Raw genomic sequence first — 16,585 nt, 5'->3', positions numbered from 1 at the left:
TCAACAGCTAATCTGCTTTATAGACAAGCCCACACCAAGCATGGGATAGAAATAGAAAATATATTTTAGCTGTGATTGGCACAGCAGTGGTCAAAAGAGGATCCAGCGTGGATCAAGCCTAAGCTGTTGAGATGTTGAGGTTTCAAGGAAGCTGCATGTTTACAGTAGCATTATTCAAACTTCGTGTAACGTGGAATATTGTGAATTCAATTGTTCCTGGGATGAATAGAAGATCAAGTATTGTCCTTAAACAATAGAACAGTAAAAACAACATCTGTGAACCAACATTTGTAAAAGAATACGACTATCTCCTTTTTAAGAATGGAGAATGGAAGCAGACAGAATCCATAGCTAAATTGTTGGAAGTGTTTTGTTTGCTTAAAGGCAGTTGTGGAGTACTTGTTCAAGGGACTTCATAACTTTTTATTGCTTTACATATTCAGAGCTTCTCCTCCAGTCATCATGGCTCACTGCTGTAAATGTTCCCTGTTTGCAAATCTGGCCCCAAGCCTTTCAAGCAGGGCACCCACAAATTGCGCATTATACCCATTTGACTCTGAATAGAAATGTTAATTTAAAAAAATGGCAAATACTATATTAAGAGCACCATAGCAAAGTGGAGAGTGCCCCAGTGCCCAGAAGCTGTTTTGCCATCTTTCCTAACTGTGATTCTTTTCCTGTTGACCCTTCCTTCATTTGCTACCACCTTTAAATCTTCCGCAAGCAGTGAGATCAAAACCATGTTGATGGAAGCTTTCATAAATTATGGGGTAGGAAAAACGCTCGGATACAGCATTTGTTTGAGCACAATGTGCATCTCTAGAATGAAGGTTGCTCCGTATACATACTTCTGAAAATGAGATCTTAGACCTGTCTTTCTGGAGAGCAGACCTCCAGTTTGAAATACAACTGCAATCTTCTAGAGGACAGAGCATTGCAGGGCTCTGTTGAAGTGATGCTTTTACATCTAGGTTACTGGTTTTGATCTGGCCAGTTCAATAAAAATATTTCATTATGTTCCAAGGTGAAGGATGTGATTCATATATGGTTTCACAGAGTGTGGCAAATCTCCTTTCTAGCTTTTAGCTCTCATTTCCCATTTTTGCTCTGTACTAAGTAGGGAGCTCTTTGGAACCAGTTGTTGAAACAGTGCAGAGTAGTGGGACCCTGCTCGCCTTGGGTTCTCCAGGCTGAGGCGGAGGTCAGAATTCTGTCATAGGTGATAAACTTGCACGGGTTATCGAGAGCCTGCTGTATGTCAAAGGTTGAAGTTGAATGATCATTTTCTGATAAAAATCCTGTTGGGAATTAGCTGTTTTCATAGATTCTAAATCTGCCATCAATTCTTTTGAAGGCTTGGAGTTTTGGGAAGGAAAGACGATTTACAATTTGGAATCCCTGAGGTTGGGAGTCTTATGTGACTATTCCCTCCAGAGAAACAACATTACTGTTAAGTTTTTCTTTGTGATAGCCACTTCAGGAGGAAGATGAAATGCTGAATTACATTTGAGAAATGTTGTTAGCTGTCTGAGATGAAATCATATAACTATGTCTTAGATGAAATAGTAGAATGAGGGAAGAAAGAATCGTTTAGATTAAAAGGGGAGAAAGAAAAGCTGCTTCAAATCCTTAAAACTCTTCTGGAGATTGTTTTTCTTTCTTTAGACTTCTGTGAGAAAACCTGGGGTCTGTGACCAAAAGGATCTGTGTGTCTTAACCTGAGAGAACTGGGTCACGTCACTGGGATTTTATGCCTTTGCCTGTATGCTAGAAATGAAAATATTCCCAGCTTCCTTCTTGCAGGCCCAAAAGGTAGGAAAAACGGATTGCCAAAAATAATTTTTTTTTTTTTTTCCCTCTTGTCTCTCTGCAGCAATTCGGCAAAATCCTTGATGTAGAGATAATCTTTAATGAGCGTGGCTCGAAGGTAAGTCCTGTTTCTGTACCCGCTTCTCTTGTTTTGATTGCAGAGTAAAAGGCAGTTCATTGCCTAGAGAATATACTCTGTAGAGATCAGCAGGAATTAGTGTGATGGGGGAAGGGAAAAGCTATTTTGGGGACTGTCTCCTGTTCCCTCTGACTCCAGATTCTGAGCGTGGTCATTTCTGGGCAGCATGTACAAATGCTCCTAGACGCTTCTGTCTATAATGTGGGATCAGGTACCCCAGCTTTTTGAACAAACAGGGAGTCAGTCACTTGAGCCTTCATACCAACCTGTTCCCATTGCTCTAGCAATGGGTGTCCCGTGGAGAAGGCAGAATAAGGTAAAACAGCTTTGCATGATGGGAGACTAAGAGCAAAGCCTAACTCCCTCCACACACACACACACCCCCCCAAACACATTTCTGTTGCATTAAAGTACTTTTATAGAAAAACTGTCATATCTCATATGTGAAAGGATTTTATTTACTCTGTTTTGCTGACTTGGCATTTCTGAGATACTGACCTTTCATGTTTGAGATATTTGATGCTTAATATAAGCATCCTCGTTCCACTTGCCCTGCCCCATGTGGACCTCTCCCCACTGAATTTGCATTCACACACCTATTTTCCTCTTACAGATATATTAAGAGACAAGTTTTATTGAGGGTTAATGGTAATTTATTTCTCTGGAGATGAGATTTCAAATTTTGCTCGGGTCAGCTGCAGAGAGATTCAGTAATCTTTGTCCTAATTGGCAATTGGTTCTCATCACATAACCAGTATCACCACAATGACAAATTGATGTGATTCTCTCTCTGCCCAGGAGGTTCAGCACTGGAATAGCAGGGAATTTTGCAGGTCAGGAGCGAGGTGCATTGCCAAAGCTCTATGGGGGAAGCTTGCACAGTGCATGTCTATACTCTGCTTGACTTAATCAATGCTAAGATTCCCATTTTCAATTAAAACAAAATTTCCCTCCTCCCCCCACACACGTGTGTGCACATGTGTGCATGCACACAAGAGATTTTGAAGTTGCAATTCAGCTAAGCAGTTTTGGTTTAGAGTCTATGCCTTTCACTTGGATTTGAGGTTCACAGTCGTAAGGTGGCCTCTTTGCTTCAATATATATTCTGGGATATGTTCATGTTCAGAGCCCCCTGCAGATTTCTGCCCATGTTGCCCAAGATGCATTCTGAAATTCTTCAGTGTCTGTATTAGCTGGAAACCAGAAAGCGGTTGATCTGTATACAAAAGAAATGAGTTAGCCCTTTCTCCATCCTTTTTTTGTGCTTAATGCCATGTTTTTGTTTTGTTTTAATGAGACAGTCTGAACAAGTAAATGTCTATATGGCTTAGAGAGTTTTACTTCCCTGCGTGGATAAAAATCTATATGCTTTACCAAAACAACCAGCAATGCTGCATTTGTAAATATTTATTCTGCTCTCTGCTGTTCTTCTGATATTTATAGGCCAGAGCTATCTGTGAATTAGTCTTGATTTTAGTAATTTCTGTTTGGCTTTGGGAATAGCCTCTGGCCTCTATCAAATCCCTACTTGTTTGGATGTAATTGCAAAAGAAAGAAGAAAAATAACTGGCCTGGCAAAGTGGTGAGCACTATCCTTCATCCCCCACTGCCTGTGCTTTCCATAACAGTGAGTGTTTTCCTCTCCACACATGAACTTCACCCGCTCTCTGCCATCCATACAGCCCTGTATTAAATGCCCACAGCTGCCCTTTCCCTACTAGGCAACACTCAAGTTGGAGGCTTTCTGTGAAGATTTGATTTGTGACTATGAGAAGTATCTTCTTGTGCAGTTGTTAAAGCCCAAGGCTTCTGGTTTTCAGTTAAAACAAAAATTATTGCTGAAGAGTTCCTTGATTAATTTTATCCTGAACCCTTAATAAATATATGTAAAAAGAAAGTGACCCAAAGAGGTGTTCTTCCAGACCTTGACCATGCAGTTTTCTACTGCTTTTTTTGTCATCTTACAGCAAAAAGCAGTTGCAAAACTGATAGCCTGTATGAGGGATGGGGCAGAATCTGAACAGAAAGAAAAGAGAAAACACCCAAAGAGTAATTTTGTGGTATCTTTGCATCCTTCTGTAGCCAAAATAATTCCTGTTTTAAAAAGAATGCAAGATTATTCCTGCTTAGCATGAAAATGGGAGGCCCCAGTGTTTGAGTGGGGTGTAGCTGCACGAAGCACCTGGTATTCACATAATAATGGAAAAACAACAGTTTGGTGATCTGATGGTGAAGCAAAGGAAATGGATCTTTCTGGAGGCCACTCACTCACTTTTGGGTTCTTCCTCCACCTTAGGAAAAAAAAATCTGAATGCATTTTCCTGCCCTGTGGTTTCCATTCTAATCTAATGATATGAAACCTCTCTCTCTTCTTCTCCTCCTCCTCTCTCTTGGGAATCCGAAAGCAGATGCTCCTGCTGCCTGCCTTGTGCTGTGTTCTCAATGCTCCCTTCCCTTCCCCGGGTTCCTAAGGGTTGTAGAGTTTTGTGTATATGTTTTGTAAATTTTTAAAAGGTACGGTGGTGAATCCCAAACTGCCCTGGGTTCACCCCCACCCAGTGTATGATGGGGTTGAGCAGCGCTTTGTCCCTGCCGAGCTGTGGCAGGAGATCTCTGCTGGGATCGCTCCAGTGCTGGTGGTAGGAGGGACTGGAGGAAGCGTGCAGGTTGCATTCTTCCTTTTGAATCCACCTGAGATGACCAGGCAGTTTTCTTTGACAGCTTGGGGGAACTATATCAAACTGGCTGCATCTTCAGGATCTCTGTGTATTCAGGAAGTTTGGGGACAAAAGAGAGAGCAGCGTGTGTCTGTCACAGGCACCTCACACCTCAGGTTCTTGCACGTGGCTTAGGAAACGTTATTTGCTGACTTTCTGTATCACAGCAGAGTAGGAGGCAGTTAATAATTAGTTTTGCTGATTGTCCTCTCAAAGCAATGTGAATTCTTGTTTCCTAACTCAATTTCTGCCCAGATTCAATCTGTTTAGTAGGATTATATGGGCCCTGGTAGACTTCACACTGATACTGCTTTCCTTCGTATGAGAAACAAGATAAAAACTTTAAATATCTCTTGAATTTCATTTTGTTTTATTCTTGCTTAATAGAATGACATCAGTCTTCCCTTGATGTGTTTGGTTTTTTTGCTTGCTTCCAGGAAACTAGCTGTTTGTTTCATTTATCCTGTTTACCATTACATTTCTAGTTCTGACCTGTATAAGTGCCTTTAAATAGCATTCTGCTCATGGTTGCAGTTTACCATGCACTTCAATGAACCGTGAATAAAACACCTCCAGAGGAAGTTGAGAGAGAGGATTCCTGCTCCTTTTGTTAGTGGAGATGCATCCTCTAGATGCATATTTTGGCACTGCTGAGCTGAACTGAACAAGTGGACATATTTGCAGAATTAATGCCGTCTGCCTGCGTAACGAGTACCCTGTGGCATTTGTAAAGCTGCAGGGAAAGGGAATCCAAGCTCTTTGCTCATCAGCTGTGTACTGTGTGGCATTCCAAGATGTGCCCTCAATGACATTCAGAGACCAAAAGTGCGTAAGCACACAGCAAAATCTTGGCTGAAGAGGGAGCTTTTTTTTTTTTTAGGTTTTTAAATGGTAAGAGTTCATATTAGTGCAGACTGCAAGCTTGTGGTTTCACAATAGTATAAGTTTATGTCTCTCGCTGCTTTCTGCTTGGGACACCCAGATCTCCCAAGTTTATGTATAGGACTGAAGTGTCTAGAAGCACTTCATATTTAATTCAAAAATTGGCTGTATAGTAGCTTATGTCTTGTCTTCACAAAGAAATTGTATCTGTTGGTGAGTGGAGTTCTGTAGGTAAACCTGTGCTAACTAAAAAGTTGTGCGGAAAGCTGTGTGGTAACACTTTGGGGGTTTTTATGTTTGCAGTTAACTATAGGTTAAGATAAGAATATTAAATTTAGGTTTTGATAACTGTGCCTAAAAGGCTGTATGTTTGCATGTGCATTTTTTCTTTGAATGGATTAGGTGCTTTGAGTTGAGCCACTCTTGTTTCCAAGACTTAGTTTCACTTAGTTTCCACTCAGTGAAATAGATGAAACCCCTTTTTACATAAAATAAATTAGAGGCCTTGTTTTCATCTTAATTCTATTTTTATAATTTTTGTTCAAATGTCATCAGTTGAGCCAGAAATCCAAATAGCGTTATTAACACAAAGAGGCTTAATAACAAATTAAGTACCAGCGACTAGCGTCGCTTTCTCAGGTCACCAAATCCCTTTGTAATGCCAGTGGCATGAAGGAGACATGACCTGTGTCCCTTTATCCTAGTTCAGTTTTATGCCTTCAACTCTGCAATAGTAAACTAATGACTTAAATTAATCCATACACTGAACTGGTTTATTTAAACTTGTATAATTAAGGCTGAAGTTGATGGCTTGATAGTATAAGCTGATGTACTGCTCCTGTGGGAGCACTTTCCCAGTAGTGCTCCTTTCACTGTGTAGGGAGTTGAGTCCAGGGTGCTAAATTAGCAAAATACCGATGGAGCAGGGGGAGAGAGAGAGAAATAAGCTTGTCTTCTGCCAGTTCAGCTAGTTGAACTCACAGACCACACACAATAAGATCCACGATCGATCAAGGGGAGGAGGAGCACACAACTGGGGACAGTGCTGGGGCCTTGAAGTCCCTGACCTCAGTTGCCTGGAGGAAGCCCCAAGCTCTGGCTCAACGGCAGTGCTGGCCACGCTCCCCCCATTCACCCCCAGTTTTGCAGGAGGGGTTGGGAGTAGAGCAACACAATGACTGGGGAAATGATACAGCTTAAAAATAGCCCTGCAGGCTTGTGGTGTTTTGGTTTTTTGGGGTTTTTTTTTTTGGTGTTTGTTTTTGTTTGTTTGTTTTTTGTTTTTTTTTTAAGATACATTTATGGGGTTTTAGCCAGATTGATTCCTGCATCTAGTTCACCAGATTGCACAGGTATAGACAGGTACTTCATGTGTATGTGCCTTAATGCATGCACGAGTGCAGCACGGGCACAGGGAGGAGCTGGAAGAGTGTACATTTGTGTGTGTAAATTCAATAATGTGTTTCTGAATTTTGTGCTGTGTTTCTGTCAGTGCATTCAGTCCTGCTCGTCTCAGGTGGATTATAGCTGAATCCCTCCTACTCTTTCCAAATGCCTTGGAAACAGGTAGCCTAAACTGCTGTCTCCTTGGCCATTTTTTAAGGCTCCTAAAAGTTTGTTTATTGTGGAAATATGAAGGAGAAAAAAAAAAGGGAAAAAACCCCAAACAAACTTGGTTAAAAACAAGCATGCTCCAGTGGTACAAGGCAAAGATGCTGCTGCTGAGGTGACTGGTCTAAACTCTGTGACAAACAAAGGGTTAACAATGCATGGATTTCGAGGGGCTCTGTTTAGTTTCCTTTGGTTTTATTTTCTTTTTTTATTTTACTTTATTTTTTTGTTGTTTTTTGTTTAATTTCTGTGTTCTGGCCACACCCAGGAGAACCGTCTGCTTTTGATTTCTCCCTTTACGGTTACATGGTAAATTTTCTTTCTCATTCTTCAGAGATGGAAACGTTCAATTATATATACATTTATAATTTATTTTTCACTGCTCATCATGTTGCTTGTTATTTATTGCAGAGTCTGAGGCCAGACTAAAAGGGTGGCAGTTACTCGGTCTCTTCAGGCCCTTTGAATAAACCTTTGGGTAAAAAGGGGTTAGTCTGGCACTACAAATTACTCACCAGTCCCAAAAATGTTTGCTGGGGTTATTTAGTGTTCGCTGGGTACACTGAGGCTTAAACTTACCTTCTGCTTGGGAGAAGTTCCTGGCAGTTGCTGGTGGAGAGGAGTTGTTGAAAATTTCAGCCTTGTTATCATAACAGCCTTATTAAACCCAAACTGTGTAATCTAAATTTTAGAAAACTTAAGTCTTTTTTTACCCAGGATTGCATCTTCCCTTCCTCTGGCTCCATACCTACTACTATGGAGCAAACCGGTACCTGCTATAAAGATAAGCTAGTAAATATTGGACATCTGCTGCCTCTTTTATTTTCTTTTTTTTTTCTTTTTTTTTTTTTTTTTTTCCCAAGGGCAAGACAACCTTGGGAAGGAAAACTGAGAATTGTTTGTTGTATATGTATTTAGGTACAAATTAATCCCTATTCTTTACAGGTCATCTGTGAAAAGGAATTAAAGTTATATGTATGTGCTTTTTTTTCCTCTCCCGAATCAAAAATACGTATGCGTAATTGCTAGTTTTTAAACTTAGAAGTAACAAAAATGTTAAGTGTGGCTTACCTATTTTCCTGATGAAAATTTGAATGTCTAAGAGATGTATGAAGAAGACAAACCAAGGGGGCACAAATACTGACTCTGCCATAGTCAACTATGTAAAGTGTTAATTCAGCATTGATGTTAAATGGTTCTCAACAAAGAGAGTTGCACAAGCTAAGGACTGATCTGTCAATGAAACAAAAATTGTGGTTAATTAGTTATGTTGTTCAGAATCAGATTAATTCTGGTTTTATTCACATTGTTATTAATTTTCATATAGTCTGCATGCGGATTGTACTTTACCTTGAGTTAACATTAAAAATAGTGATAATTCCTAATCAGTTTAAAGGTATTTAATGATAATGGGGTTTTTAAAATCCCATATAGACTTCATTAATTGCAAACAAATGTGAATTAAAATAGCCTTAGTTTAATTCTAGCCTGCACAGATTAATGCCTAAAAAATTACCTTCCGTCTGCTCTCCAGCTTTCAGTTCACATCATCAGCGAAGACATAAATTTCATTCGGTCTCCACAGGCTTGTCTAGAACAAACAGAAATTTTAATGTAAAAAGAGAAGAGGGAAACAGAGATTCGTGTTGCAGTCTTTACCTCCCCTCCTCCTCCAGCCTTTTAAAGATGCTTTTTCCCCATTATATAGAACCAGAGGGAAAGGTGTTGCTCTATTTCTCAGCCTTGCCCTTCTCTGTAGGGGTCCTTTGAAGCGGACACCATACCCTCTCCCTTCATAATCAGCTTTGCTGTTGAACCCTCCTGCACCCTCCTGGTTCCCTGCACCACATTTGAGTTACACGCGACTGGGCTGTTTTATTAGCCCCGATCTCTTGTAGCTCCAATTTTAATTCATTGAAACAGAAGACTTTTATGCTGTTCTGAAAAAGGCATCAGTTTGTTATTTATATAGCTTTTTATTTATAGCTGAAGAAATGAAATTATCTGAAGCTTTAGATTATTGGGTTGGAGCCCAAAGGAGCACTGTCTTTGATCTCAGCATTGCAGTACTTGGCTAAGTTCTTTTATTATTACTGCTAAGGGGAAAAAAAAAAAAAAAGGAAATAAAAAAGCTGCATTTTACAAATGTGTAACAGTTTTGTGCTGGAAACCTAGCTGTGGATGACAAAGGCCAGCATGTGCAAATAGCTTGGGCTTTTTAAGGTTAGTATTGTAAAGACCTTTAAAAAGCACTTGAAGAATGATGGCTTGCTTGTGTCTTGTTGTTAACACTGCTTAGAAATTGTGATGCTTTCTTTTGCGGGGGGAGGAGGGGAGAGGGTCCAGTCCATACATATGGACCCTGAGCTGCACAGAGGGAACCATGAGGCTGGCAAGCATGCTGTTTCCCTACATAGCTTGGGAATAGCTGTGGATCACTCACATCACCTCGCTCTCTGGTTAATACCAGGAGTTTCCATTGCATCAAATGCAAGTTTTGTTCCTCCTGCTGCTGAGGGTATCGGAGCCAGCAGAGATTACTCTATCTCTGTACATTAAACCAATACTTGCTTTATACCAGGTCATGGGAGCCAGCTACCCATCTCCTGTTATTACGATACCCTAAAAGCAGAATGCAACAAAGCTTTATTTGGCCCTGCTCTCTGCAATGGCATGGAGAATATCTCATTACAGTTATCTGTAGAAAGATACCATTTGTTACTAGATAAAATCCTAATTGGCTTAGTCACGTTGGCTTTGTTTTAATGTCAGTGCACTCATCTCCATGGAGGGAAGCATGATCTCTTACCCTGCCCTGTTATGCGACTGCATGAGTTGGCAGCAGCATGAGCATGTAGGACAGGCGTGTTGCATGCGCCTTCATGGATGCGGTAAACCTCAATTCTTCTAACCAAAGGGACATTTTAGTAGTCCTCACACCTTTGTGGTTGCTCCAAGCAGGGCATGTTAATTTTTCCTCAAACTTCGTGGTCTGACTACGCAGAGCTTTGTTACAATCCACTGTGCAGAGGTCGCCATCTCAGAACAGAGCCAAGTAAGAGGGGTAGCAGGGCGGGAGGGAGGTATCTGTAGGTCAGCAGTGTCAGACAAAACCCACCTTTACCGGTGAATCGGCATTTAGGAGTTTAGATTTACACTCGAGTCCAACACAGTACTTAGAAATAGGAAAATTTTGCAAGTAGAATATGTGATACTCTACATCTTCATGTTAAGTAATGTTTATTTGATGGTGCCACCTAGAAGCCCTGCTTACTTTCAGGGCCTCATGCGTTATTAGGGAAGTTACAGGCATAGGAGTAGACATGAGCTGTTCCCCGAAGAGCTTACAAGGGATGATTTTCAAACAGCCCTTCCTCTCAACAGTTTTCTAAGGTAGGTAATTATTATTGTCTCATTTTACAGGTGGGAAAAGCAAGGTTCAGTGTTTGATTTGCCCAAAGCTTCTCATAATTCCTGGTGCCAGGCGTGAACTCAGATCGCTGCTCGCTCTCGCAGCAGTTTCTCAAGAGAACGAAGTGCTGCTCAGTGTCGATGTCCTGTACTGTGTCTGGGGGAGGCGGGGGGTCATGCAAAGCATGTGTGTTAATTAGCAGAGGGGAGAGAAGCCCCGTTTGGGCTTGACCAGCTTGCCTATGTCGGAGCAGACTTTAGTGTTTTTAAACAAAGAAACAAAATGAACAAACAAAAAATTGTCTCGAGTAACTTTGTACTTCTTTTTTGGTCTGGCCTCAATTGCTTTTATGTTTTCTTTTTTTTTTAATTACTCTTATTATTCTTATTATGATTACAGTTCCTTTATTGAATTTAATTTCTTTCATTTATGAAACATGCATGAACCAACAATGTGACTCTAGGAGGTTATTGCTGAGTTGTGCTGATGTCGATTTCATACTGTGATATTTTTTCTCTATTTACCTAGAGATCAGTATTTCAATATATAACGATGTGCATGTTTTCCCCCCTTCTCCCGCTGCATGCAGGGATTCGGGTTCGTAACTTTCGAGAATAGTGCTGATGCAGACAGGGCCAGGGAGAAATTACACGGCACCGTGGTAGAGGGCCGTAAAATCGAGGTGCATGTCTTCAGTAATTCAATTTCTTCTTTATATTTATTCTTTTGATTTCTTTTTGTGTCTTGCTTCACTTATTTCACATTTGGATCCCAGTCTCGTGTGTGCGTGTGTGTTTGTGTCTGTGTCCTTCACCTCCCTGCACTGAAATGTATAAAAGTTTACACCCCTTACGGAATATTTTATTGTTGTTTTGGGTATTTTTTTCTTTTCTTTCTTCTTTTATTAAGTTTTTTTCCCACCCACTCCAAATTTTTGCCCTTCTGCTGTCTTGATTTTTCCTTTGCTTCAGTTTGCGAGGCTCCGATTTCCTGTTACCAGGCCTGAACAAAACTAACTGAAAGAGTACTGTCCGACTTCTAACTCTGTGTCCAAAAAATAAAGCAGGGGGCCAGCCAGTATCCTCTCTTTCCTCCGAGGCCAGTTCTCCTCCACTCAGGTGTGAGATGATGCCCGTGGTGGGAGGGGAGGGGAGGGAAGGGGAGACACAGGGCAGAAGCCCTGAGTGGGTTGTGCTGTACACACCACTGGTTTCTTGACCTGCCACTGGTCAAGAATTGTCTCGGTGAAAGCCAATCCTTAAAGTTTCTAGCTCTCACCGCAGGGGAGTGAAAGGTTAATGTTGGATGGCCAACATGGGCCATCATATTGGGCATGCCTGGTGTTGACCAGTTTGGTGTTCCACTGTGTTGAAGGCTAACTGGCGTCTTCCCCTCTCTCCCTCTTTCCTTTAAAAAAAAAAAAAAAAAGTACAAATATTAAAACAAAAAAGCCGCCGTTTTTGAGTAAGATGTCTGCATATTTTGCTTTTTTTTGTTTTGTTTTTTTTATTTCCCTTTTCGATGGTTTAGCGTTTAGGGCCCTTCACTTGACTCACTCTTTCCATGGTAACTATACACAATGCTGGCGATGGTACGAGTTGGCGGTAAGTGAAACAAAAGCGCTAGAGAAGAAGCTTTTTTTTTTTTTTTTTTTAATTTTTCTTAAAATTACAAAAAACCAAAATTAAATAAGAAAGAAAAAATCCATCTGCCATCTCACATTAACACTACGAAATGTGATTTGACTTGTTGTCCCCACCCACCTCCTTCCCTTTCTCCCCCTTTTATTTTCAATGCTGTTGAGTAATGCCGCCTGGACTTTGGATGTACATATCGTTTTGTAGCAGTCTGAGCTGTTTGATTACTGACTTCATGGTGATTTCCCCTTGCACATCTTACTCAGAGTTACTGAACTCCAGTTTGGCTGGTTTTTATTAATGCACCCATTTCCTCTTCTCTCTCTCCCGCCCCTTCTTTCTGCTGCTCTCTCTTTCTGAGACCTGTTTGTAGCTGTTACTGTTTGTTTTCTCTCTTTTTCTTTCTCTCCCTCCCTCCCTCCCCAGTTTCTTTCTTTACTTGGTTAAATGCAGCTGTTGGTCTCTTTGCTGACTGGTGATTTCTGATCGGTTCTGGCAATTTTTCCTTTAAGTGCTTGTGTTGCACTTTGCTGTAGCAGCTGATTTCAGGCACTCGCTCCATCTTAATGATTGTCTGTGAGACCCTATCTCCTCCCTCCTCCCCTCCCCACCCTCTGAATCAATTGTGGTGTTTTGTTTTGTTTTTTTTTCTTTCTTTTATCTGTGTGTGTTTTAACTGCATGCTCTCAGTCTCATCATTGTTGTTTCCCATTCTTTCTTTTTAAATGTGTAATGTTTCTATTGTTTTGGGGCTGAAACGAGAGTAAATGTAGCTCCAGACTCCCCACGCCATGTACGCTCACCATCCATAAGTCTCAAGGGCCTGAGGCAGCTTTTATTTTTATATCCTTTTTTTTTTTTTCTCTTCTTCACCCTGGCCTCAATTCCCATGCCAAATGGCTTTTGATAAATTATTGATGTTGTATAAAGACTTCACCCTCCTTGCAAGAACTTTGAGGCTGTCTGACACGGGGCTGCAGTAACTTGGCTTCCAAACTGGTCCATCTTTTCTTTATCAGCACCATCTCTGTGGTAACACCCCACTTGCTTGAGCAATCAAACCGCTTGGAACTATGCAGAGCTCTGTAAAGAGGGTGGAGGGCACAGTGTAACCAAAATATGACCCAGGTCTACAACTATGTGTTTCTTCTTTTTGTTCCATGAGATTTGTGAGAAGGAAAAAATAATTTGGAAAAAGATTTGAAAACGCTGGGGAGGAAATTGGTGAATGTAGACTGTCCAAATGCTTGGTGGAGTTCCAGAAATTTCCACAAGCCTTGGGAGTCCAAATCTAAAGCTGATGGACTCCAGGCTACCTTTTTTCTATCTAAAATGTATGGCTGCCAGCAACCTACTGGGCCCCAATCCCAACAGTGACCTTGAGAAACAAGTCAGTTTTTGCATCACCTGGTTCAGTTCCCCTGCCCTGGCTGCGGAAATTATCGCTGCCTCGAACAGAACCTGGACAAAACCTCCTAAGTTTTGCCCTTCTGATCAATAAGCTGAAAATAAGCACACACCAATGGGTGACAGGGCGGTGGAGAATCTATACTTTACTCTCGTTGGCCTTTTGTTTAATGCATAATTTTAAAGTGCCACGTTTAGCTGTAACTTTTATAATTAAATGGTAACTTTTAAAAGTAATTTAAAGATTGCATTCTTGTAAAATTAGTTGTTTAATTTTTTTTTTTGCTCAGAGAAGTATAGTGTGTGTGTGTGGTATCTGAGAGTTTTCCACTGTTTTCCCTAACATCCTTTGCTTCCTTCCCTCTCCTCCCCCTCCCCTTTCTTACTTTTAGGTTAACAACGCCACTGCACGAGTGATGACCAATAAGAAGATGGTCACGCCATACGCAAATGGTAAGAGAGACTGTTTGTACTAATGATGAGCTGAAAGGTTTGAAGAAAGATAAAAGGGAAAAGTCATGACCTCCTCAGGACCAAAAAAAAACCTCCAAAAGAAACCAACAAAACCCCACAAACTATAATTTATAGCATTATTCTTCAGTGTAACCCGTAAGCATTTATGGAGAAATACTATTTTACAGATGAAGAAGTGGGGACAGAGAGGAGCAGTGACATGCCCAATGTGGCCAAGCTGGTAAAGAAACCAAGGACCAGTAGGTTGCCGGCCACTACTGCAAGCTGATGCTGTACAGTGGGATATGCCATACTCCTGAGCCTTATTGCCATCGCGTAGATACCTAAATATGAATGCAGAAGCATAACTTAGGATACATAATTGGATATATCTCAGTTTAGGTTCTAACTGTAAAAGTACAGCTGTCCCCAAGCAGCCAGGGAAGCAGAGGCATTGCACTGCTTGTTTGCTCACTTTTTGTTACAGACTGTGCCTGTGTTCAGTCATTTTCCAGTGAACCTGAATAGAGAAAGACCAAGTTGTTTGGGTAATGAAGAATCCCGTTTCATCAGGATATCTTGGTTCTTCAGTCTGTGCAGTAATTTTATTGCATAGGCATATATAGCATAAAACGTCGTTCTTCTCCTGACAGAACTGAATGCTGCTTTGATACAGATTTTGAATCTGAGTCTTTGTCCTGAAACAGGCAGAAAAATTCTTTTTGGTCTGAAAATGTTCCCAAACTGCTTCAACAAGGCAGGAAGCTGCATATAGGTAGCTGCTACTGTGAGAATCCGCTTTGATTACAACCTAAGACTCAGAAGTCAGAAGATAGGGATTTTATTTGTGACTCTGCTACTGACTTGTTGCATGGCTCTTGGCAAATCAATCTACGGAACTGGGAAAACAGGGGCAGGCAGAAAGGCTGGGATTCTGAGTCTCAGTGTCTGAAAGGATCCAGGAGATTTTGTAGTAAAAGGCACCGCAGCCATGTTATGTTGTCCTGAAAACAAGGGCAGAAAATGCATATGACTAGTTGGTAATAAAACTTGGCTTACATAGCAATGACTTGTGAAACCCTGATAATGGGCAAGAGTATTTTGTTTTCGCAGCCAGCAATTTAAAGCCAGCTTTAAAGCTATGCAAAGGTATTCAGTATTAGGCCAGGCTTAAGGCATACTGATGAGTGGTGGTACAACCGTTTTCACATTTGAGGGTTGATGCCAGTCTCTTGAGTTGAGAGTTGCCACCACTCACTTGAGTATTTTGCTGTCAAGGTGGTCAGCACAGCCACAGTTTTGTGGAAGGAGCACGCATTGCATCTCTTGTTGATACCCTGACAACAGATGAAGGGATGGTGTTGATGGGCTGGAGTTCACAAAGTTGTTCACAGTTTCTAGGCCCGTTAGAGGTGTAAAAGTGAAGTAATCGCATCAGAACTCCAAGACAGAGGAAGAATATAGATTTATTTAAATATGCCTGTGTGGTTGCTAGCTGAATAGCCGAGACCTTTCCTGGAAGGGAATGCTTTGTGGAAGCCAGCCCAGATCATGTTAGCTTTACACCCCTTGCTTCTCTTACCACATAGAAAGGCGGGGGCGAAGACAGATAGGTTTCTAGATCTGACTGGGAAATGTCCTCCTTGTACCCCAGTGATGACTTCTTTAAGCACTACTCTCTTGTAGGTGTTATGTTGATGATTTGCAGTTCTTGCCAGTTATCCAGATGATACTAAAATCAATTCTCTGGGAGGGCTTTCACCTGAAAAGCAGCATAAAGAAGACAGGAAATACTAAAATAACACAGAGAGAAGATGATGTGAGATGAATAGACTGAATTGCTTTTCTGCGCTGTAGTTGTGCGATTCGGTTAGTGAGGAAATTCAGACACTGTTGCTTTTTAGCAGATCTCTAGCAAATAAGACAGAAGGGTGTTTTGAGAATTTAAGGCTATAAATTGATTTGCCTGGGATGACAGTCCGGGCCAGTGACGTTAGAGAGCTTTTGGATCTGCAGCATTCCCGGTGAAAGCAGGGAGGAGCTGGCAGCAAGGTTCATGCAGGGAACACAGGGTCGCACGATGTTGGTGGTGAATATGCATATGAGGTAGTTGGCACTCCCTCAGTGGATCAGCTGATGTTTCGCTGTTCCCTCCGATACAGCGACCTGTACCTAGAACTTGACATTAGAAAAAGGCAGTTGGCCTCCATCTACACCAAGGGGGATTGAGGCAAAGCAGAAATTGGAAAGAGCTGTGCATGTGAAGCTGGGGCGCACGCAAAGAGATCGTTCCCCCTACCCACACTGCCCACTCCTTCTCTTGGTGTAGATTTTGGCATTCACTGCAGTCTTTGTTGTTTCAGGTTGGAAGTTGAGTCCTGTGGTTGGAGCGGTGTACGGCCCTGAGTTATATGCAGGTAGAGCTTAAGTAGACACTTCCACTTCTGCCATTTAACTGCAGTGGTGTTTGTTTATGTTCTCAATCTGCTGTTTCTTTATAACCTTTTTACGTTTGTGT

At 41.3% G+C, this 16,585-nt stretch overlaps 1 protein-coding gene across 1 annotated transcript in view; it reads left to right on the top strand.

Moving 5' to 3' along the window:
• RBFOX2 (RNA binding fox-1 homolog 2) overlaps positions 1 to 16,585 on the top strand; it is an 87,774-nt gene that overhangs the window by 54,343 nt on the left and 16,846 nt on the right. The window contains exons 4-7 of the mRNA XM_074168078.1: positions 1,874 to 1,927; positions 11,160 to 11,252; positions 14,007 to 14,067; positions 16,431 to 16,484. Of these exons, the coding sequence (XP_074024179.1) occupies positions 1,874 to 1,927; positions 11,160 to 11,252; positions 14,007 to 14,067; positions 16,431 to 16,484 (262 nt within the window). The remainder of the gene's footprint in view (positions 1 to 1,873; positions 1,928 to 11,159; positions 11,253 to 14,006; positions 14,068 to 16,430; positions 16,485 to 16,585) is intronic.

The sequence above is a fragment of the Numenius arquata genome, chromosome 2 (genome assembly GCF_964106895.1).
Source record: "Numenius arquata chromosome 2, bNumArq3.hap1.1, whole genome shotgun sequence".
Taxonomy (NCBI): Eukaryota; Metazoa; Chordata; class Aves; order Charadriiformes; family Scolopacidae; genus Numenius; species Numenius arquata.
The sequence above is the reverse complement of the archived record's forward strand: the minus strand, read 5'-3'. Positions and strand labels throughout refer to the sequence as shown.